General features: G+C 43.1%; 2 protein-coding genes across 6 annotated transcripts in view; both read right to left on the minus strand.

Annotated features, from left to right (window-relative positions):
• The window catches only part of LOC5501806 (von Willebrand factor D and EGF domain-containing protein), a 125,575-nt gene that overhangs the window by 81,696 nt on the left and 21,565 nt on the right, over positions 1 to 22,314 (minus strand). For 4 of the 5 annotated variants that reach the window (XR_007306408.1, XM_048721320.1, XM_048721321.1 and 1 more), the window contains 12 exons: positions 20,694 to 20,786; positions 20,246 to 20,578; positions 19,478 to 19,551; positions 19,302 to 19,365; positions 16,182 to 16,403; positions 14,982 to 15,178; positions 13,965 to 14,397; positions 13,489 to 13,618; positions 12,063 to 12,195; positions 10,468 to 10,582; positions 10,138 to 10,395; positions 9,083 to 9,197 (listed from right to left, as the gene is read on the minus strand). Coding sequence is in view for 4 of the 5 variants with exons in the window: in XM_048721320.1 (XP_048577277.1) it covers positions 9,083 to 9,197; positions 10,138 to 10,395; positions 10,468 to 10,582; positions 12,063 to 12,195; positions 13,489 to 13,618; positions 13,965 to 14,397; positions 14,982 to 15,178; positions 16,182 to 16,403; positions 19,302 to 19,365; positions 19,478 to 19,551; positions 20,246 to 20,578; positions 20,694 to 20,786 (2,167 nt within the window). In the remaining variant the exon portion in view is untranslated. The remainder of the gene's footprint in view (positions 1 to 9,082; positions 9,198 to 10,137; positions 10,396 to 10,467; positions 10,583 to 12,062; positions 12,196 to 13,488; positions 13,619 to 13,964; positions 14,398 to 14,981; positions 15,179 to 16,181; positions 16,404 to 19,301; positions 19,366 to 19,477; positions 19,552 to 20,245; positions 20,579 to 20,693; positions 20,787 to 22,314) is intronic. The other variant, XM_048721322.1, reaches the window with a different exon arrangement.
• Positions 1 to 22,314, minus strand: part of LOC5500596 — an 89,223-nt gene that overhangs the window by 31,572 nt on the left and 35,337 nt on the right. The window lies entirely within an intron of this gene.

The following is a 22,314-nucleotide window of genomic DNA, read 5'->3' on the forward strand; positions in this document are numbered from 1 at the left end:
TGTAAACTGGCTCTTTGCGTTCTACATTCACGCCTGTTCCATGTAAATTTGGCGTTTCCCAAGAGTCGAAAGTCAGAGACTCGAGACTTATAGGCCGAAAGTCGGAAAGATATCTAAAATATCGAAGAGTTTTACTTTTCCTCGCTCATGAATTTTATTTTTACTTTAAAACATATTTCAGATATCTTGTTCGACTCTCGGCGTTTCAGAATTACGCTTGTTCCATGTAAACTGGCTCTTTGCGTTCTACATTTACGCCTGTTCCATGTAAATTTGCTCTTTGCGTTTTACCTTTACGCCTGTTCCATGTAAACTGGCTCTTTGCATTTTACCTTTACGCCGACTCCATGTAAACTGGCTGTTTGCATTTCACCTTTAGGCCTGTTCCATGTAAACTGTCTGTTTATGTTTAACCTTTACGCTTGTTCCATGTAAACTGGCTCTTTGCGTTTCACCTTTAGGCCTGTTCCATGTAAACTGGCTCTTTGCGTTCCACATTTACGCCTGTTCCATGTAAATTTGCTCTTTGCGTTTTACCTTTACGCCTGTTCCATGTAAACTGGCTCTTTGCATTTTACTTTTACGCCGACTCCATGTAAACTGGCTGTTTGCGTTTTACCTTTACGCCTGTTCCATGTAAACTGACTGTTTGTGTTTTATCTTTACGCCTGTTCCATGTAAACTGGCTCTTTGCGTTCTACATTTAGGCCTTTTCCATGTAAACTGGCTCTTTGCGTTCTATATTTACGCCTGTTCCATGTAAATTTGGCGTTTTCCAAGAGTCGAAAGTCAGAGACTCGAGACTTATAGGCCGAAAGTCGGAAAGATATCTAAAATATCGAAGAGTTCCATGTAAACTGGCTCTTTGCGTTCTACATTTACGACTGTTCCATGTAAATTTGGCGTTTCCCAAGAGTCGAAAGTCAGAGACTCGAGACTTATAGGCCGAAAGTCGGAAAGATATCTAAAATATCGAAGAGTTTTACTTTTCCTCGCTCATGAATTTTATTTTTACTTTAAAACATATTTCAGATATCTTGTTCGACTCTCGGTGTTTTACCTTTACGCCTGTTCCATGTAAACTGACTGTTTGTGTTTTACCTTAACGCCTGTTCCATGAAAACTGACTGTTTGCGTTTTACCTTTACGCCTGTTCCATGTAAAAATGACTGTTTGCGTTTTACCTTTACGCCTGTTCCATGTAAACTGACTGTCTGCGTTTTACCTTTACGCCTGTTCCATGTAAACTGGCTCTTTGCGTTCAACATTTAGGCCTGTTCCTTGTAAACTGGCTCTTTGCGTTCTACATTTACGCCTGTTCCATGTAAATTTGGCGTTTCCCAAGAGTCGAAAGTCAGAGACTCGAGACTTATAGGCCGAAAGTCGGAAATATATCTAACATATCGAAGAGTTTTACTTTTCCTCGCTCATGAATTTTATTTTTACTTTAAAACATATTTGAGATATCTTGTTCGACTCTCGGCGTTTCACAATAATTACGCTTGTTCCATGTAAACTGACTGTTTGCGTTTCAGCATTACGCCTGTACCATGTAAACTGACTGTTTGCATTTTACAATTACGCCTGTTCCATGTAAACTGGCTCTTTGCGTTTTTCCTTTAAGCCTGTTTCATGTAAACTGACTGTTTATGTTCAACCTTTACGCTTGTTCCATGTAAACTGGCTCTTTGCGTTTTACCTTAACGCCTGTTCCATGAAAACTGACTGTTTGCGTTTTACCTTTACGCCTGTTCCATGTAAAAATGACTGTTTGCGTTTTACCTTTACGCCTGTTCCATGTAAACAGACTGTTTGCGTTTTATCTTTACGCCTGTTCCATGTAAACTGGCTCTTTGCGTTCTACATTTAGGCCTGTTCCATGTAAACTGGCTCTTTGCGTTCTATATTTACGCCTGTTCCATGTAAATTTGGCGTTTTCCAAGAGTCGAAAGTCAGAGACTCGAGACTTATAGGCCGAAAGTCGGAAAGATATCTAAAATATCGAAGAGTTTTACTTTTCCTCGCTCATGAATTTTATTTTTACTTTAAAACATATTTCAGATATCTTGTTCGACTCTCGGCGTTTCACAATTACGCTTGTTCCATGTAAACTGACTGCTTGCGTTTCAGCATTACGCCTATTCCATGTAAACTGACTGTTTGCGTTTTACAATTACGCCTGTTCCATGTAAACTGGCTCTTTGCGTTTTTTCCTTTACGCCTGTTCCATGAAAACTGACTGTTTGCGATTTATCTTTAAGCCTGTTTCATGTAAACTGACTGTTTATATTTAACCTTTACGCCTGTTCCATGTAAACTGGCTCTTTGCGTTTTACCTTTACGCCTGTTCCATGTAAACTGACTGTTTGTGTTTTACCTTAACGCCTGTTCCATGAAAACTGACTGTTTGCGTTTTACCTTTACGCCTGTTCCATGTAAAAATGACTGTTTGCGTTTTACCTTTACGCCTGTTCCATGTAAACAGACTGTTTTCGTTTTACCTTTACGCCTGTTCCATGTAAACTGGCTCTTTGCGTTCTACATTGAGGCCTGTTCCATGTAAACTGGCTCTTTGCGTTCTACATTCACGCCTGTTCCATGTAAATTTGGCGTTTTCCAAGAGTCGAAAGTCAGAGACTCGAGACTTATAGGCCGAAAGTCGGAAAGATATCTAAAATATCGAAGAGTTTTACTTTTCCTCGCTCATGAATTTTATTTTTACTTTAAAACATATTTCAGATATCTTGTTCGACTCTCGGCGTTTCAGAATTACGCTTGTTCCATGTAAACTGGCTCTTTGCGTTCTACATTTACGCCTGTTCCATGTAAATTTGCTCTTTGCGTTTTACCTTTACGCCTGTTCCATGTAAACTGGCTCTTTGCATTTTACCTTTACGCCGACTCCATGTAAACTGGCTGTTTGCATTTCACCTTTAGGCCTGTTCCATGTAAACTGTCTATTTATGTTTAACCTTTACGCTTGTTCGATGTAAACTGGCTCTTTGCGTTTCACCTTTAGGCCTGTTCCATGTAAACTGGCTCTTTGCGTTCCACATTTACGCCTGTTCCATGTAAATTTGCTCTTTGCGTTTTACCTTTACGCCTGTTCCATGTAAACTGGCTCTTTGCATTTTACTTTTACGCCGACTCCATGTAAACTGGCTGTTTGCGTTTAACCTTTACGCCTGTTCCATGTAAACTGACTGTTTGTGTTTTATCTTTACGCCTGTTCCATGTAAACTGGCTCTTTGCGTTCTACATTTAGGCCTGTTCCATGTAAACTGGCTCTTTGCGTTCTATATTTACGCCTGTTCCATGTAAATTTGGCGTTTTCCAAGAGTCGAAAATCAGAGACTCGAGACTTATAGGCCGAAACTCGGAAAGATATCTAAAATATCGAAGAGTTCCATGTAAACTGGCTCTTTGCGTTCTACATTTACGACTGTTCCATGTAAATTTGGCGTTTCCCAAGAGTCGAAAGTCAGAGACTCGAGACTTATAGGCCGAAAGTCGGAAAGATATCTAAAATATCGAAGAGTTTTACTTTTCCTCGCTCATGAATTTTATTTTTACTTTAAAACATATTTCAGATATCTTGTTCGACTCTCGGCGTTTCACAATTACGCTTGTTCCATGTAAACTAACTGTTTGCGTTTCTGCATTACGCCTGTTCCATGTAAACTGACTGTTTGCATTTTACAATTACGCCTGTTCCATGTAAACTGGCTCTTTGCGTTTTTCCTTTACGCCTGTTCTATAAAAACTGACTGTTTGCGATTTACCTTTAAGCCTGTTTTATGTAAACTGACTGTTTATGTTCAACCTTTACTCTTGTTCCATGTAAACTGGCTCTTTGCATTTTACCTTTACGCCTGTTCCATGTAAACTGACTGTTTGTGTTTCACCTTAACGCCTGTTCCATGAAAACTGACTGTTTGCGTTTTACCTTTACGCCTGTTCCATGTAAAAATGACTGTTTGCGTTTTACCTTTACGCCTGTTACATGTAAACTGACTGTTTGCGTTTTACCTTTAGGCGTGTTCCATGTAAACTGTTTGCGTTCTACATTTACGCCTGTTCCATGTAAACTGGCTCTTTGCATTTTACCTTTACGCCGACTCCATGTAAACTGGCTGTTTGAATTTTACCTTTAGGCCTTTTCCATGTAAACTGGCTGTTTATGTTTAACCTTTACGCTTGTTCCATCTAAACTGGCTCTTTGCGTTCTACATTTACGCCTGTTCCATGTAAACTGGCTCTCTACGTTCTACATTTAGGCCTGTTCCATGTAAACTGGCTCTTTGCGTTCTACATTTAGGCCTGTTCCATGTAAACTGGCTCTTTGCGTTCTACATTTACGCCTGTTCCATGTAAATTTGGCGTTTCCCAAGAGTCGAAAGTCAGAGACTCGAGACTTATAGGCCGAAAGTCGGAAAGATATCTAAAATATCGAAGAGTTTTACTTTTCCTCGCTCATGAATTTTATTTTTACTTTAAAACATATTTCAGATATCTTGTTCGACTTTCGGCGTTTCACAATTACGCTTGTTCCATGTAAACTGACTGTTTGTGTTTTACCTTTACGCCTGTTCCATGTAAACTGACTGTTTGCGTTTTACAATTACGCCTGTTCCATGTAAACTGGCTCTTTGCGTTTTTCCTTTACGCCTGTTCAATAAAAACTGACTGTTTGTGTTTTACCTTAACGGCTTTTCCATGAAAACTGACTGTTTGCGTTTTACCTTTACGCCTGTTCCATGTAAAAATGACTGTTTGCGTTTTACCTTTACGCCTGTTCCATGTAAACTGACTTTTTGCGTTTTACCTTTACGCCTGTTCCATGTAAACTGGCTCTCTGCGTTCTACATTTAGGCCTGTTCCATCTAAACTGGCTCTTTGCGTTCTACATTTACGCCTGTTCCATGTAAACTGGCTCTCTACGTTCTACATTTAGGCCTGTTCCATGTAAACTGGCTCTTTGCGTTTAACCTTTACGCCTGTTCCATGTAAACTGACTGTTTGTGTTTTACCTTAACGCCTTTTCCATGAAAACTGACTGTTTGCGTTTTACCTTTACGCCTGTTCCATGTAAAAATGACTGTTTGCGTTTTACCTTTACGCCTGTTCCATGTAAACTGACTTTTTGCGTTTTACCTTTACGCCTGTTCCATGTAAACTGACTTTTTGCGTTTTACCTTTACGCCTGTTCCATGTAAACTGTCTCTCTGCGTTCTACATTTAGGCCCGTTCCATCTAAACTGGCTCTTTGCGTTCTACATTTACGCCTGTTCCATGTAAACTGGCTCTTTGCATTTTACCTTTACGCCGACTCCATGTAAACTGGCTGTTTGAATTTTACCTTTAGGCCTTTTCCATGTAAACTGGCTGTTTATGTTTAACCTTTACGCTTGTTCCATCTAAACTGGCTCTTTGCGTTCTACATTTACGCCTGTTCCATGTAAACTGGCTCTCTACGTTCTACATTTAGGCCTGTTCCATGTAAACTGGCTCTTTGCGTTCTACATTTAGGCCTGTTCCATGTAAACTGGCTCTTTGCGTTCTACATTTACGCCTGTTCCATGTAAACTGGCTCTTTGCGTTCTACATTTACGCCTGTTCCCTGTAAATTTGGCGTTTCCCAAGAGTCGAAAGTCAGAGACTCGAGACTTATAAGCCGAAAGTCGGAAAGATATCTAAAATATCGAAGAGTTTTACTTTTCCTCGCTCATGAATTTTATTTTTACTTTAAAACATATTTCAGATATCTTGTTCGACTCTCGGCGTTTCACAATTACGCTTGTTCCATGTAAACTGACTGTTTGCGTTTCAGCATTACGCCTGTTCCATGTAAACTGACTGTTTGCATTTTACAATTACGCCTGTTCCATGTAAACTGGCTCATGAATTTTATTTTTACTTTAAAACATATTTCAGATATCTTGTTCGACTCTCGGCGTTTCACAATTACGCTTGTTCCATGTAAACTAACTGTTTGCGTTTCTGCATTACGCCTGTTCCATGTAAACTGACTGTTTGCGTTTTACCTTTACGCCTGTTTCATGTAAACTGACTGTTTATGTTTAACCTTAACGCCTGTTCCATGTAAACTGGCTCTTTGCGTTTAACCTTTACGCCTTTTCCATGAAAACTGACTGTTTGCGTTTTACCTTTACGCCTGTTCCATGTAAACTGGCTCTTTGCATTTTACCTTTACGCCGACTCCATGTAAACTGGCTGTTTGAATTTTACCTTTAGGCCTTTTCCATGTAAACTGGCTGTTTATGTTTAACCTTTACGCTTGTTCCATCTAAACTGGCTCTTTGCGTTTCACCTTTACGCTTGTTCCATGTAAACTGACTGTTTGTGTTTTACCTTAACGCCTGTTCCATTTAAACTGACTGTTTGCGTTTTACCTTTACGCCTGTTCCATTAAAACTGGCTCTTTGCGTTTTTCCTTTACGCCTGTTCTATAAAAACTGACTGTTTGCGATTTACCTTTAAGCCTGTTTTATGTAAACTGACTGTTTATGTTCAACCTTTACTCTTGTTCCATGTAAACTGGCTCTTTGCATTTTACCTTTACGCCTGTTCCATGTAAACTGACTGTTTGTGTTTTACCTTAACGCCTGTTCCATGAAAACTGACTGTTTGCGTTTTACCTTTACGCCTGTTCCATGTAAACTGACTGTTTGCGTTTTACCTTTACGCCTGTTCCATGTAAATTGGCTCTTTGCGTTCTACATTTAGGCCTGTTCCATGTAAACTGGCTCTTTGCGTTCTACATTTACGCCTGTTTATATGTAAATTTGGCGTTTCCCAAGAGTCGAAAGTCAGAGACTCGAGACTTATAAGCCGAAAGTCGGAAAAATATCTAAAATATCGAAGAGTTTTACTTTTCCTCCCTCATGAATTTTATTTTTACTTTAAAACATATTTCAGATATCTTGTTCGACTCTCGGCGTTTCACAATTACGCTTGTTCCATGTAAACTGACTGTTTGTGTTTCAGCATTACGCCTGTTCCATGTAAACTGACTGTTTGCGTTTTACAATTACGCCTGTTCCATGTAAACTGACTGTTTGCGTTTTACCTTTACGCGTGTTCCATGTAAACTGGCTCTTTGCGTTTCACCTTTACGCCTGTTCCATGTAAACTGACTGTTTGTGTTTTACCTTAACGCCTGTTCCATGAAAACTGACTGTTTGCGATTTACCTTTAAGCCTGTTTCATGTAAACTGACTGTTTATGTTTAACCTTAACGCCTGTTCCATGTAAACTGGCTCTTTGCGTTTAACCTTTACGCCTTTTCCATGAAAACTGACTGTTTGCGTTTTACCTTTACGCCTGTTCCATGTAAAAATGACTGTTTGCGTTTTACTTTTACGCCTGTTCCATGTAAACTGACTTTTTGCGTTTTACCTTTACGCCTGTTCCATGTAAACTGGCTCTCTGCGTTCTACATTTAGGCCTGTTCCATCTAAACTGGCTCTTTGCGTTCTACATTTACGCCTGTTCCATGTAAACTGGCTCTCTACGTTCTACATTTAGGCCTGTTCCATGTAAACTGGCTCTTTGCGTTCTACATTTACGCCTGTTCCATGTAAACTGGCTCTTTGCGTTCTACATTTACGCCTGTTCCATGTAAATTTGGCGTTTCCCAAGAGTCGAAAGTCAGAGACTCGAGACTTATAAGCCGAAAGTCGGAAAGATATCTAAAATATCGAAGAGTTTTACTTTTCCTCGCTCATGAATTTTATTTTTACTTTAAAACATATTTCAGATATCTTGTTCGACTCTCGGCGTTTCACAATTACGCTTGTTCCATGTAAACTGACTGTTTGCGTTTCAGCATTACGCCTGTTCCATGTAAACTGACTGTTTGCATTTTACAATTACGCCTGTTCCATGTAAACTGGCTCATGAATTTTATTTTTACTTTAAAACATATTTCAGATATCTTGTTCGACTCTCGGCGTTTCACAATTTCGCTTGTTCCATGTAAACTGACTGTTTGCGTTTCTGCATTACGCCTGTTCCATGTAAACTGACTGTTTGCATTTTACAATTACGCCTGTTCCATGTAAACTGGCTCTTTGCGTTTTTCCTTTACGCCTGTTCTATAAAAACTGACTGTTTGCGATTTACCTTTAAGCCTGTTTTATGTAAACTGACTGTTTATGTTCAACCTTTACTCTTGTTCCATGTAAACTGGCTCTTTGCATTTTACCTTTACGCCTGTTCCATGTAAACTGACTGTTTGTGTTTTACCTTAACGCCTGTTCCATGTAAACTGACTGTTTGCGTTTTACCTTTACGCGTGTTCCATGTAAACTGTTTGCGTTCTACATTTACGCCTGTTCCATGTAAACTGGCTCTTTGCATTTTACCTTTACGCCGACTCCATGTAAACTGGCTGTTTGCATTTTATTTTTAGGCCTTTTCCATGTAAACTGGCTGTTTATGTTTAACCTTTACGCTTGTTCCATCTAAACTGGCTCTTTGCGTTTCACCTTTACGCTTGTTCCATGTAAACTGACTGTTTGTGTTTTACCTTAACGCCTGTTCCATTTAAACTGACTGTTTGCGTTTTACCTTTACGCCTGTTCCATGAAAACTGACTGTTTGCGTTTTAACTCTACGCCTGTTCCATGTAAAAATGACCGTTTGCGTTTTACCTTTACGCCTGTTCCATGTAAACTGACTGTTTGCGTTTTACCTTTACGCGTGTTCCATGTAAACTGTTTGCGTTTTACCTTTAGGCCTGTTCCATGTAAACTGGCTCTTTGCGTTCTACATTTACGCCTGTTCCATGTAAATTTGCTCTTTGCGTTTTACCTTTACGCCTGTTCCATGTAAACTGGCTCTTTGCATTTTACCTTTACGCTGACTCCATGTAAACTGGCTGTTTGCGTTTTACCTTTAGGACTGTTTCATGTAAACTGGCTCTTTGCGTTTTACATTTACGCCTGTTCCATGTAAACTGACTGTTTGCGTTTCACCTTTACGCCTGTTTTCATGTAAACTGACTGTTTGCGTTTTACGTTTACGCCGACTCCATGTAAACTGGCTGTTTGCATTTTACCTTTACGCCGACTCCATGTAAATTGGCTGGTATCTGGCTGGCATTGACGACACCACTGGTTCGGTTTAGCATCGTTTTGCGCAAAACAGTGGCCATTGATCAAGCAGGAGTCTTGCTAAAACATTGAGATGATAATGAAACGTTCATGGGAATCAGTTTTAGGCATATTTAGGGACGAGCTAGGTGCTATGCTCGATTGATGCAAGGGAGCACGGCAGAATGTGCTTCATTAAACGCGCGATTGAGATTATTACGAAAATAAACCACTTTGTTATGGAATCTGTGTAAACCCCAAGAGTCGAAAGTCAGAGACTCAAGACTTATAGGCCGAAAGTCGGAAAGATATCTAAAATATCGAAGAGTTTTACTTTTCCTCGCTCATGATTTTTATTTTTACTTTAAAACATATTTCAGATATCTTGTCCGACTCTCGGCCTATCAGTCTCTACTCTAGGGGTTTACCCAGACTCCTTTGTTATGCAACGCGTCATGTGTGTTTGTTTTGTAAGGGGAGTTATCAGTAGCGCTGTTGGGGGTGTGGGGCTCGGATTATGAACTGGATTATGTTTGTCAACTGTGTCTTTGTTCGTATCATCGGCCCGAAGATATGGGATACGCGTAGTGTCGACACGAAGTGCCGACGAAGGATGCACTCCCTCTCTTCGGAAAGCATTCGTTAAATAGGAACACATTTTGCTGTGCTCCCTTGATTGATGTGCTCATTTTTTTATGTTTGTTAATCCCTTCTGTCTATTGGTATTAGTAAATCTATCAAAATGATTGAGGGGGGGGGGGGGGGGGGTCTGTCCCTTACTCGGTGGAAAATAGTTTTCGTGTTATAGATGGTGCCATTCTATAGAATTGTAATCAAGTTAACGGGATTGTCGAGTTATCGAGGCCTAGATCCCTCGGATGATATCAAACTCTCACACTTTGACAAATTCATAAATCTAAGTCTGAACTTTTTAGAATATTTTTCAATCACTTTTTATAGGTGGTGATATTCGGGATATATTTCCCAGGGGGGGAGGGGGAGGGGGCGTTCGTATACATACCCTGAGGACACAAGTGCCTGTCTTGCTGCACCTCATACAGACGGAGTCGTACGATATAAACCTCATCTTCTCCAGACTGGCGTCGATCTTGTTGTTGGAGATCCTAATGTACAGTCCTCCCGCGGGGGTCCCGGGATTATCGTAGTCCCCTATCTTCGTTGGAGGGTCCGGAAGGCTGCATTTGACCCCAAATAAGTCAAACTGTTCGCCTTGTAGCTCGTGTGGTGATGAGTTTGGTGTCCAGTTGTTGCCATACACCTGATATTAGATCAATCACAGTTTAGAAACTGACAACGGGACTGTGAGATAAACCAAACTTATTTTTTTCACCTTGAATTCGGTTGCGTGACATGTGAGATTCTCTGAAGGTATAAATCCATCACCAAAGATGTTGGTCTTCTTGCATGGCCTCCTTCTAATGTCACACAGACCCCCATCGTGAATCCTAGGAGAACCATCGACTTTAATCACACATCGAGAAGATAAATACTGTTGTTTTTGTCATTGTTGATAATGGTGAAGATAGTAATGAACGCTGGCAAGGAAGAGGAAGAGGACGAAGATAATGATGAAGATAATGATATTGACAATGGTTACGACGACGATGATAAGGATGATGATGATAATGATGATGATGATGATGATGGTGATGGTGATGGTGATGGTGATGATGATGGTGATTATGATTACGATGTTGATGATGACGGCAAAGAAGACACGTGATTATGATGACTTTCCAGTTTCAGCCATATTGCCTTGGTCATGAGGATATTGTTTGAGGGTCATTACCATATTATTTGAAGGTCATTACCATATTGTTTGAGGGTCATTACCATATTGTTTGAGGGTTATTACGATATTCTCTCAGTCATAGACTTCGCCGCTGGGTCTTCTCTCTCTATTACTGCAGTTTGACATATTAGGCGCGTACACAGGGGGATGCGCAGGGTGCGTGCGCACCCCCCTTGGCGGCCAAAAAGTGGGCCATTTCTTATTAAGGAATCTTCAAATACTTTGCTTTTTTTTCAGATGATACCTATTGCTGCGCACCCCTATCGGCAAATCCTGGGTACTTGGCTGCATATTCTGTGTACTCTCGCAGACGACTGTAACTAAATCGCCTTCTGGTTTCTGCCATTCAATCCTTAGAGCGTTTCAGCTGGCCAGCACTGAAATGGTTCCAAACCACGCCACCTCCCCTTAAGGCGCTGACCAGCGCTGAAACAGCACCAAATTCCGTTGCATTGAGTCATGGAGGCCAAAAGGCGATTTAGCAGTTGGAATTCGTTGACACGAGTTCGCCAACATTGAAAACTACAGAAATGATACGGAAACGATGAGTTGTTTACCTACCCAAGAAGTTCATGTACTGTGTCGATTGACAGGTTATCAGTTGTTTACATACCCAAGAAGTTCTGGTACTGTGTCGATTGACATGTTACCAGTTGTTTACCTACCCTAGAAATTCATGTACTGTGTCGATTGACATGTTATCAGTTGTTTACCTACCCTAGAAGTTCTGGTACTGTGTCGATTGACATGTTACCAGTTGTTTACCTACCCTAGAAATTCATGTACTGTGTCGATTGACATGTTATCAGTTGTTTACATACCCAAGAAGTTCTGGTACTGTGTCGATTGACATGTTACCAGTTGTTCACCTACCCAAGAAGTTCATGTACTGTGTCGATTGACATGTTATCAGTTGTTCACCTACCCTAGAAGTTCTGGTACTGTGTCGATTGACATGTTACCAGTTGTTCACCTACCCTAGAAGTTCTGGTACTGTGTCGATTGACATGTTACCAGTTGTTCACCTACCCTAGAAGTTCTGGTACTGTGTCGATTGACATGTTATCAGTTGTTTACCTACCCTAGAAATTCTGGTACTGTGTCCATTGAAATGTTACCAGTTGTTCACCTACCCTAGAAGTTCTGGTACTGTATTGATTGACAAGGAGCAGTCTAGTGATGTGAAACCTTCTTCGCAGATACAAGTGCTGTTTGAGCAGTTGCCATGGTTACTGCACTCGTTAGGGCAAAGGTTTTCTACGATATCTGGAAATAATGATGATGAAAAAAGAGCTTATTGATATGATGAAGATGATTGTTGATATGAAATATTTGAATGGTAATCCTCTAACAAATTTACCTTTGCATAGACCAAAATAACTCCGGGCAGAAAAAGTATTCATTGTATAATCTTGTCTAATCTTGGATGACTCAAACAAACTGCCTTTGTGTAGCATATAATTTGAGAAACAAAAATTACAATGTCAAAGTAACAGTTTGTCTGTCCGTCTGTCTCTCTGTCCGTCCGTCCGTCCTTCCGTCCGTCTGTCCGTCCGTCCGTCCGTCCGTCCGTCTGTCTGTCTGTCTGTCTGTCTGTCTGTCTGTCTGTCTGTCTGTCTGTCTGTCTGTCTGTCTGTCTGTCTGTCTGTCTGTCTGTCTGTCTGTCTGTCTGTCTGTCTGTCTGTCCGTCCGTCCGTCCGTCCGTCTGTCCGTCCGTCCGTCCGTCCGTCCGTCCTTCGGTCCGTCTGTCCGTCTGTCCGTCTGTCCGTCTGTCCGTCTGTCCGTCTGTCCGTCTGTCCGTCTGTCCGTCTGTCCGTCTGTCCGTCTGTCCGTCTGTCCGTCTGTCCGTCTGTCCGTCTGTCCGTCTGTCCGTCTGTCCGTCTGTCCGTCTGTCCGTCTGTACGTCTGTCCGTCTGTCCGTATGTCCGTCTGTCCGTCTGTCCGTCTGTCGGTCTGTCCGTCTGTCCGTCTGTCCGTCTGTCCGTATGTCCGTCTGTCCGTCTGTCCGTCTGTCCGTCTGTCCGTCTGTCCGTCTGTCCGTCTGTCCGTCTGTCCGTCTGTCCGTCTGTCCGTCTGTCCGTCTGTCCGTCTGTCCGTCTGTCCGTCTGTCCGTCTGTCCGTCTGTCCGTCTGTCCGTCTGTCCGTCTGTCCGTCTGTCCGTCTGTCTGTCTGTCCGTCTGTCCGTCTGTCCGTCCGTCCGTCCGTCCGTCCGTCCGTCCGTCCGTCCGTCCGTCCGTCCGTCCATCCGTCCGTCCGTCTGGGCGTCTGTCCGTCTGTCCGTCTGTCCGTCTGTCTGTCTGTCTGTCTGTCTGTCTGTCTGTCTGTCTGTCTGTCTGTCTGTCTGTCTGTCTGTCTGTCTGTCTGTCTGTCTGTCCGTCCGTCTGTCCGTCTGTCTGTCTGTCTGTCTGTCTGTCTGTCTCTATGTCTGTCTGTCTCTATGTATGTCCGTCCGTCTGTACGTCTGTCTCTCTGTCTGTCCGTCCGGCCGTCCGTCTGTCCGTCTGTCTGTCTTGTATTGGTGCGCTAACTGTACGTTGTGTGCAAAGGCTTTGCGTTTACCTGCGGGGGGCTCCGATGGGTTGCCCTCAGCATCCTTGGTGTAGAGCGTCAGGTTGTTGTAAGCCTCGTCTTGGCACCCGCTCTTCAATGATTCCAGGGCCGACACAGCGAAACCGGCATTTCCTGTGACCTGGTGCATGGGTTATAACACGTTAATAATACAACTCCACGAAGTTCCGTGTCAATCTGTGTCTATAGTCTGCGCGCTGCGTGGAACTGAAAACTCGCGATTTTAGGGACTTTAATAAATAAAATGCATCACGCGGCACTGGAGAAGAAATAATAAAATAGAAGTGGGTAATTTTGGTTACTATAAATTTATGCAAAAGTATTAAGCACCAGTTGACTTTTGACTTACTGTAAAATAGGTTTCGGGAATTCGATTATGATCTTTGGATAAAAAAATGCAGTAGCAGTATTGTATGAGGATTCAGTGCCTTGGATTAACTGTAATGCCAGTATCAAATGACAATTACCATGAGATCAAAAATGCAGCTCTGCAAAGTCGATGCGGCATCCACATTCGGCAAAGCACTGCAACTCTTTCCGACGACAGTGTCTTCGATGAGTGTTTTGCAGAGGCGTGTCGCATTTTGTCTTGTCATCCTATCCATCTCGATACTTCGTCTGGCTCGGATCCTGCTCTTAGCGTATCTTTCATTGTGTTCGTCTGTGAAATAGTCAGCGTCCTGCTGGTCCATGCTGAAATCACTGTACGTCTCACCCTGCCCTTCAAACTGGTCTGGAGGTACCTCCACCCCTGGGGGGTTCTGTGGGTAGATGATTTCCAAGAGTGGTTTACAATCCTCCACTCTAGTTTCTCCGCATGCACAGAACGTTTTCTCCATGATCTGGTCTGGGAGATGGTTGGACGGCAGAATATGGAAGTAGCTTTCATGCGGTTGCTTTCTAGGCACATACAGTCGATCCCATTAACGTTGTACAAGAGAATAGACGATTAAAAAGTCCATTCAAGATATTCAAGATATCTCCCATGCGTAACGGTGGGGCTGGGTTGAAGATTTCACATACAATATATTCGAAACACACACGCACACGCGCACGCGCACGCACGCACACACACACATATAGATGTGCCCGCTAACAGACCATTTGATGGACTTCCAAGTGATACTTTAGCTTTTAGAGCAAAAAGGTTTGGAGCTAGAACATTGAAAAAACCTGATAAACTTTTTTCGGGAGTGCGTAAATAGCAGTGTTTCCGAAAAAAAAATGTTTCATGAGTTTTCCGTAAGCCACTCAACAATCAGTCATTTAGGAAAAGATGCAAGCCAGCTTGAGAATCCCATCTGAATCATTTTGGTACTTTTGATCATCCGCCTGACATATTGACAGAATATTATATTACTACAATGGCCCAGGTAAAACTAAAAACTTTGTGCGCAAAATAAGTTGATTACACCATGGTCTCTTGGTACAAATACTATAGGAAAGTTCACAAGCATCAATATCTCTGAGATCTGTAACACTACCTCCAACTTAGTCCAAATCTTGTCGCATCCGCATGTGAATGGCCATCGCCTCCGTGTTGAAACTCGTCGTTTGAGTCACCATTCATGTTTCCACAGAGTCCGCGAATGCTGTTTGAGTTCTTGAAAGCATTCACTTTGATATTCATTCCCCAGTCCAACCTTATGACCTCGACCTTCGTGCCAGAAGGGAGAAGTACCTACAAAAAGGTCAAAATGAAGTTCCTTACGTAAACGCCTAGGAGCACGCAATCACAATTTTCATCATAAAGTAGACGGGGGTGTCGTCCTATTTTTTAGGGTATAACATTCTACTAGGTACTAAACCGTAGGTGTTTAAAGATCCTTCCTATTCTGCTATCCCCTGAAGATTCTCAGCCTAGATAAAAAAACGCGAAAGTCGTCAGAAAAATGGTGTGCTTGATACCAATGGGTAAAATAAGTACAGCGGTAACTATGGTTAACACAGGAAACCCGGTAAGAAGGCCTGGGGGGCTAAGGTCAACACAGGAAACCCGGTAAGAAGGCCGGGAGGCTAAGGTCAAACACAGGAAACCCGATAAGAATGCCGGGGGGGCTAAGGTCAAACACAGGAAACCCGGTAAGAAGGCCAGGGGCTAAGGTCAAACACAGGAATCCTGGTAAGAAGGCCGGGGGGCTAAGGTCAAACACAGGAAACCCGGTAAGAAGGCCAGGGGCTGAGGTCAAAGACAGGAATCCCGTTAAGAAGGCCGAGGGGCTAAGGTCAAACACAGGAAACCCGGTAAGGAGGCAGGGGGGCTAAGGTCAAACACAGGAAACCCGGTAAGAAGGCCGGGGGGCTAAGGTCAAACACAGGAAACCCGGTAAGGAGTCCGGGGGGCTAAGGTCAAACACAGGAATCCTGGTAAGAAGGCCGGGGGGGTTGGGAGCTAAGGTCAAACACAGGAAACCCGGTAAGAAGGCCGGGGGGCTAAGGTCAAACACAGGAATCCTGGTAAGGAGGCCAGTGGGCTAAGGTCAAACACAGGAAACCCGGTAAGGAGGCCGGGGGGCTAAGGTCAAACACAGGAAACCCGGTAAGGAGGCCGTGGGGCTAAGGTCAAACACAGGAATCCCGGTAAGAAGGCGGGCGGGGGGGGGGGGTAGGCTGGGCAAGTATTGACCCAATAAGCACCAAGCCTCGGGCCTCAATGAGGAAAGTAATAATATTTATTAACTTACAGTATGCGTTACTTGGGTGCCAGAGATCTGCCTGTAAATGTGTGTTCCGTTTGGTAGATGTCCGCTTGGTACACGGAAGGTCATTGGTATGGGAGTATTGGCTTGGTGTTGCAATTGGGAGTTGCAGATTGACAGAATCATCACGTCATTTCTCTCCCGTATTGCTACTCCGCAGTTACAGGAGGCGCTACTATCCCAGCACGTCCACAGGCGCGTGTGCACCTACAAGGGATATCAACAATGATGTCACGAAACGCACCCCCTTTATTTTACTAGAAAACCTTAATTATCACCAGTTCACTTCCAGAGGGGCGACGAGGTATGGAGTAGAGGAGGTATGGAGTTTTTTTATATCACACATTTTTATAATGTATGCTACAGAAGCATAAGCGCAATTTAGCTACGTTATTATAACGTTATTATAGGAAATTAACACTGGTAGATATTAACGTCTATTAAATGTACACGTATCAAATTAATGTGAATTCTAGCATAACGTATTCAGATAAACAAAATAACGCGGATCCAAAAAGATGGCAGAATTGATTTCTTAATTTGCTGCTTGGAAATACTTTTCTCATGCCGAAAATGATGACGAGCTAGACCAAACACTATGTGAAGTTCCTTATTACTAAGCAGTATGGGTGATGTAGAAGGTATCAGAAGATTTCACCACATTAGATTGATGCATCACAAAAAGAATGAGAAACAAAACAATAGAACGAAAATACAATAGAACAATGAGGTTAGCCAGTCAATCCTGTTAGGGCTTACCAGCGTTCTTCTACACTTCACAGCAGTATTAACTATTTTGTTTTCGATCTTTAATGATTAGTATTAATCATCAGTATTAACTTTTCAAATTCGCGTTAACTTAAAAGTGGAGCGTTAGTTTTCCATAATAAGGTATATAGGTCCGCTACTAGCCTCAGTTGTGTTGCACTTTGAGAAGATCGCCTCTTGAAGCTAGTGGCTTAGAGTTGGCATTGGTTAGGTCCCTTAACCCTAGCAGTGTTCCATGTTCGGCGGGTAAGGCCTGAGAGAGTAGTTGTACATTGCAGCAAGAGACACATACCTCGGAGTGGTGGTCATTATCAATGATATGATAAGAAAGAGTAGCTGTACATACCTCGGTGTGGTGGTCATTATCAATGATATGATAAGAAGGAGTAGTTGTACATACCTCGGAGTGGTGGTCATTATCAATGATATGATAAGAAAGAGTAGTTGTACATACCTCGGAGTGGTGGTCAGTATCAATGATATGATAAGAAAGAGTAGTTGTACATACCTCGGTGTGGTGGTCAGTATCAATGATATGATAAGAAAGAGTAGTTGTACATACCTCGGAGTGGTGGTCATTATCAATGATATGATAAGAAAGAGTAGTTGTACATACCTCGGAGTGGTGGTCAGTATCAATGATATGATAAGAAAGAGTAGTTGTACATACCTCGGTGTGGTGGTCAGTATCAATGATATGAGAAGAAAGAGTAGTTGTACATACCTCGGTGTGGTGGTCATTATCAATGATATGATAAGAAAGAGTAGTTGTACATACCTCGGTGTGGTGGTCAGTATCAATGGTATGATAAGAAAGAGTAGTTGTACATACCTCGGTGTGGTGATCAGTATCAATGATATGATAAGAAAGAGTAGTTGTACATACCTCGGTGTGGTGGTCAGTATCAATGATATGATAAGAAAGAGTAGTTGTACGTACCTCGGTGTGGTGGTCAGTATCAATGATATGATAAGAAAGAGTAGTTGTACATAGTGGTGGTCATTATCAATGATATGATAAGAAAGAGTAGTTGTACATACCTCGGTGTGGTGGTCAGTATTAATGATATGATAAGAAAGAGTAGTTGTACATACCTCGGTGTGGTGATCAGTATCAATGATATGATAAGAAAGAGTAGTTGTACATACCTCGGTGTGGTGGTCATTATCAATGATATGATAAGAAAGAGTAGTTGTACATACCTCGGTGTGGTGGTCAGTATCAATGATATGATAAGAAAGAGTAGTTGTACATACCTCGGAGTGGTGGTCATTATCAATGATATGATAAGAAAGAGTAGTTGTACATACCTCGGTGTGGTGGTCATTATCAATGATATGATAAGAAAGAGTAGTTGTACGTACCTCGGAGTGGTGGTCATTATCAATGATATGATAAGAAAGAGTAGTTGTACATACCTCGGAGTGGTGGTCATTATCAATGATATGATAAGAAGGAGTAGTTGTACATACCTCGGAGTGGTGGTCAGTATCAATGATATGATAAGAAAGAGTAGTTGTACATACCTCGGAGTGGTGGTCAGTATCAATGATATGATAAGAAAGAGTAGTTGTACATACCTCGGTGTGGTGGTCAGTATCAATGATATGATAAGAAAGAGTAGTTGTACATACCTCGGTGTGGTGGTCATTATCAATGATATGATAAGAAAGAGTAGTTGTACATACCTCGGTGTGGTGGTCATTATCAATGATATGATAAGAAAGAGTAGTTGTACATACCTCGGTGTGGTGATCAGTATCAATGATATGATAAGAAAGAGTAGTTGTACATACCTCGGTGTGGTGGTCAGTATCAATGATATGATAAGAAAGAGTAGTTGTACATACCTCGGTGTGGTGATCATTATCAATGATATGATAAGAAAGAGTAGTTGTACATACCTCGGTGTGGTGGTCAGTATCAATGATATGATAAGAAAGAGTAGTTGTACATACCTCGGTGTGGTGGTCATTATCAATGATATGATAAGAAAGAGTAGTTGTACATACCTCGGTGTGGTGGTCATTATCAATGATATGATAAGAAAGAGTAGTTGTACATACCTCGGTGTGGTGGTCAGTATCAATGATATGATAAGAAAGAGTAGTTGTACATACCTCGGTGTGGTGGTCATTATCAATGATATGATAAGAAAGAGTAGTTGTACATACCTCGGTGTGGTGGTCAGTATCAATGATATGATAAGAAAGAGTAGTTGTACATACCTCGGTGTGGTGGTCAGTATCAATGATATGATAAGAAAGAGTAGTTGTACATACCTCGGTGTGGTGGTCATTATCAATGATATGATAAGAAAGAGTAGTTGTACATACCTCGGTGTGGTGGTCATTATCTTGGAACAGCACGTAGTCACCGTGGTGTAAAAAAGGGTAATACCTAAAAAGCAGATGATATGGGTTTCAAAGGCGATTACTTTCTCAAACACGATATATATCGAGGCGCGCAAGGCGAAACTGGTAGGCTTGAATAGCCTGGATTTTCTTCTTACTTTCCGTCAAATGTGCTAAAGTGAGGGTCGTTATAAGTTCGACATTCACGATTCTCTGTCTGTTCTACTGTGACCTACCAAAGCAAGCAAAAAAAGTGTATAAAAATATGCACACAGTAATGCCTGCTTTTTAAACAACAACAACAATAATATAACGGCGAGAACAACAACAACAATAACATAAACAACAAAACTTAGTTTATAGTAAATCGTGATACATTCGCACGTAGAGGCTTAGATTATTTCATGTCGTCTGCATCTCGCTAAATATATCGATCCTCCGCGATCAAACTCTTCCAAAATACTGGTAACCATGGTAACGGTGTGATTATTTATTTTTTATCAATGTTCACCGTGCCAATGCTCAGGAAGAATGCAGGATGGGGAAGTAGCGCTGGTCTTGGGTTTGCAAGTTGCCTCTTCTTAACTTAACAAAAATCATTTCATTGTTTTCTGACAATGACAACGTAACCGCTCAAAACTTAAGACGCCCAACAAAGCGTCCAAAAATAAAAACGTCCTTAAAAGCCCAGCCATTAAAACACCTAACCTTTTAAACGCTAAAAACGCTAGACCTTAAATACACTAGACCAAAATAGAATCTAGCCAATAAAACGCCTAACGATAAAAACGCCCAAGCTTCAAAACGCCCAAAGATAAAATCGCTAGACCAAAATAAAGCCCAACCATTAGAACCAACTTTTAAAACGCTAAACACGCTCGACCATAAAAACACTAGATAAAAACGCCCAGCCAATGTAGACTTACCCGTACACGCGGCAAGATATAGTCATCCCAAATCAAACTAGGAAGTGAGTCAGAAGGACCTTTGAATAAAATATGCACCACACGGGACTGCCCGTCTATCAGCGTATCACAGACACTTCGTACTCGGACATTGTATGTGGTCCCTACGTCATCACCGTGTGAGAACGCGACTTGGCAGTTATCAAAAATGCCCACATTGTTAGTTGTGAGCAGTGTAGCGAATATCTTGATTGGGAGGAGAGGGTGGGGCAAGATGTGTATCGGTACTGTGGTCCTGAGGGTGATGTCAAATGGCTTGTCGCACTCTTTCGTCAAAATGTGTCTTGGATGAACCTGCAAGATGGGCATGGATTACTAAAATTTCAGATAAAAAATCAGATAATCAACTATTCTTGAAGGCGGAGTGCTCTCTCCTTGTCAAGACAAGGATTTTCGTAAAACCTATTACCTCTATCCCAATATAATAGGGATCACTGTACTTCTGCCTGGTCCATTTGTTACCCAAATGCGTGTTATACTTCATCCTTAGCCGACAGGTGGTCTAAGATTCCAAAACAGATCTATAATCAGTATGGCGCGTCCAAAGGCCCTCCCCTCTCCTCTCCTCTACATTCCACCCCCATCCCCCTCCCTCTACTTTCCACCCCCCTCCCCTCTACATTCCACCTCCCCTCCCCTTCCCTTTACATTCCACCTCCTCTCCGCTTCCCTCTACATTCCAACTCCCCTTCCCTTCCCTCTATATTAGACCTCCCCTCCCCTTCCCTCTACATTCCACCTCCCCTTTCCTTCCCTTCCCTCTACATTCCACCTCCCCTTCCCTTCCCTCTACATTCCAACTCCCCTTCCCTTCCCTCTACATTCCACCTCCCCTCCCCCTCCCTCTACATTCCACCTCCCCTCCCCTTCCCTCTACATTCCACCTTCCCTCCCCTTCCCTCTACATTCCACCTCCCCTCCCCCTCCCTCTACATTCCAACCTCCCCTCCCCTTCCCTCTACATTCCACCTCCACTCCCCTCCCCTCCTCTTCCCTCTACATACCACCCCCCTCCCCCTCCCTCTACATTCCACCTTCCTTCCCTCTACATTCCACCTCCCCTTCCCTTCCCTCTACATTCCACCTCCCCTCCCCTCCCCTTTACATTCCACCTCCCCTCCCCTCCCCTTCCCTCTACATACCACCTCCCCTCCCCCTCCCTCTACATTCCACCTTTCCTTCCCTCTACATCCCACCTCCATGCCCCTTCTCCATCACCAACACCCCTAGCCTGCCCCTGCCTCCAACTCCCCCCTGTAAGCCTCACACTTCACCCCCTCCCCCTCACCAAGCCTCATACTTCACCCCCTCCCCTTCACCAAGCCTCACACTTCACCCCCTCCCCTTCACCAAGCCTCACACTTCACCCCTCCCCCTCACCAATCCTCACACTTCACCCCCTCCCCCTCACCAATCCTCACACTTCACCCCCTCCCCCTCACCAATCCTCACACTTCACCCCCTCCCCCTCACCAATCCTCACACTTCACCCACTCCCCCTCACCAAGCCTCACACTTCACCCACTCCCCCTTACCAAGCCTCACACTTCAGCCCCTCCCCCTCACCAAGCCTCACACTTCACCCCCTCCCCCTCACCAAGCCTTACACTTCACCCCCTCCCCCTCACCAAGCCTTACACTTCACCCCCTCCCCCTCACCAAGCCTTACACTTCACCCCCTCCCCCTCACCAAGCCTTACACTTCAGCCCCTCCCCCTCACCAAGCCTTACACTTCACCCACTCCCCCTCACCAAGCCTTACACTTCACCCCCTCCCCCTCACCAAGCCTTACACTTCAGCCCCTCCCCCTCACCAAGCCTCACACTTCACCCCCTCCCCCTCACCAAGCCTTAAACTTCACCCTCTCCCCCTCACCAAGCCTTACACTTCACCCCCTCCCCCTCACCAAGCCTTACACTTCAGCCCCTCCCCCTCACCAAGCCTTACACTTCACCCACTCCCCCTCACCAAGCCTTACACTTCACCCCCTCCCCCTCACCAAGCCTTACACTTCAGCCCCTCCCCCTCA

This window comes from Nematostella vectensis, chromosome 14 (genome assembly GCF_932526225.1).
Source record: "Nematostella vectensis chromosome 14, jaNemVect1.1, whole genome shotgun sequence".
NCBI classification, from domain to species: domain Eukaryota; kingdom Metazoa; phylum Cnidaria; class Anthozoa; order Actiniaria; family Edwardsiidae; genus Nematostella; species Nematostella vectensis.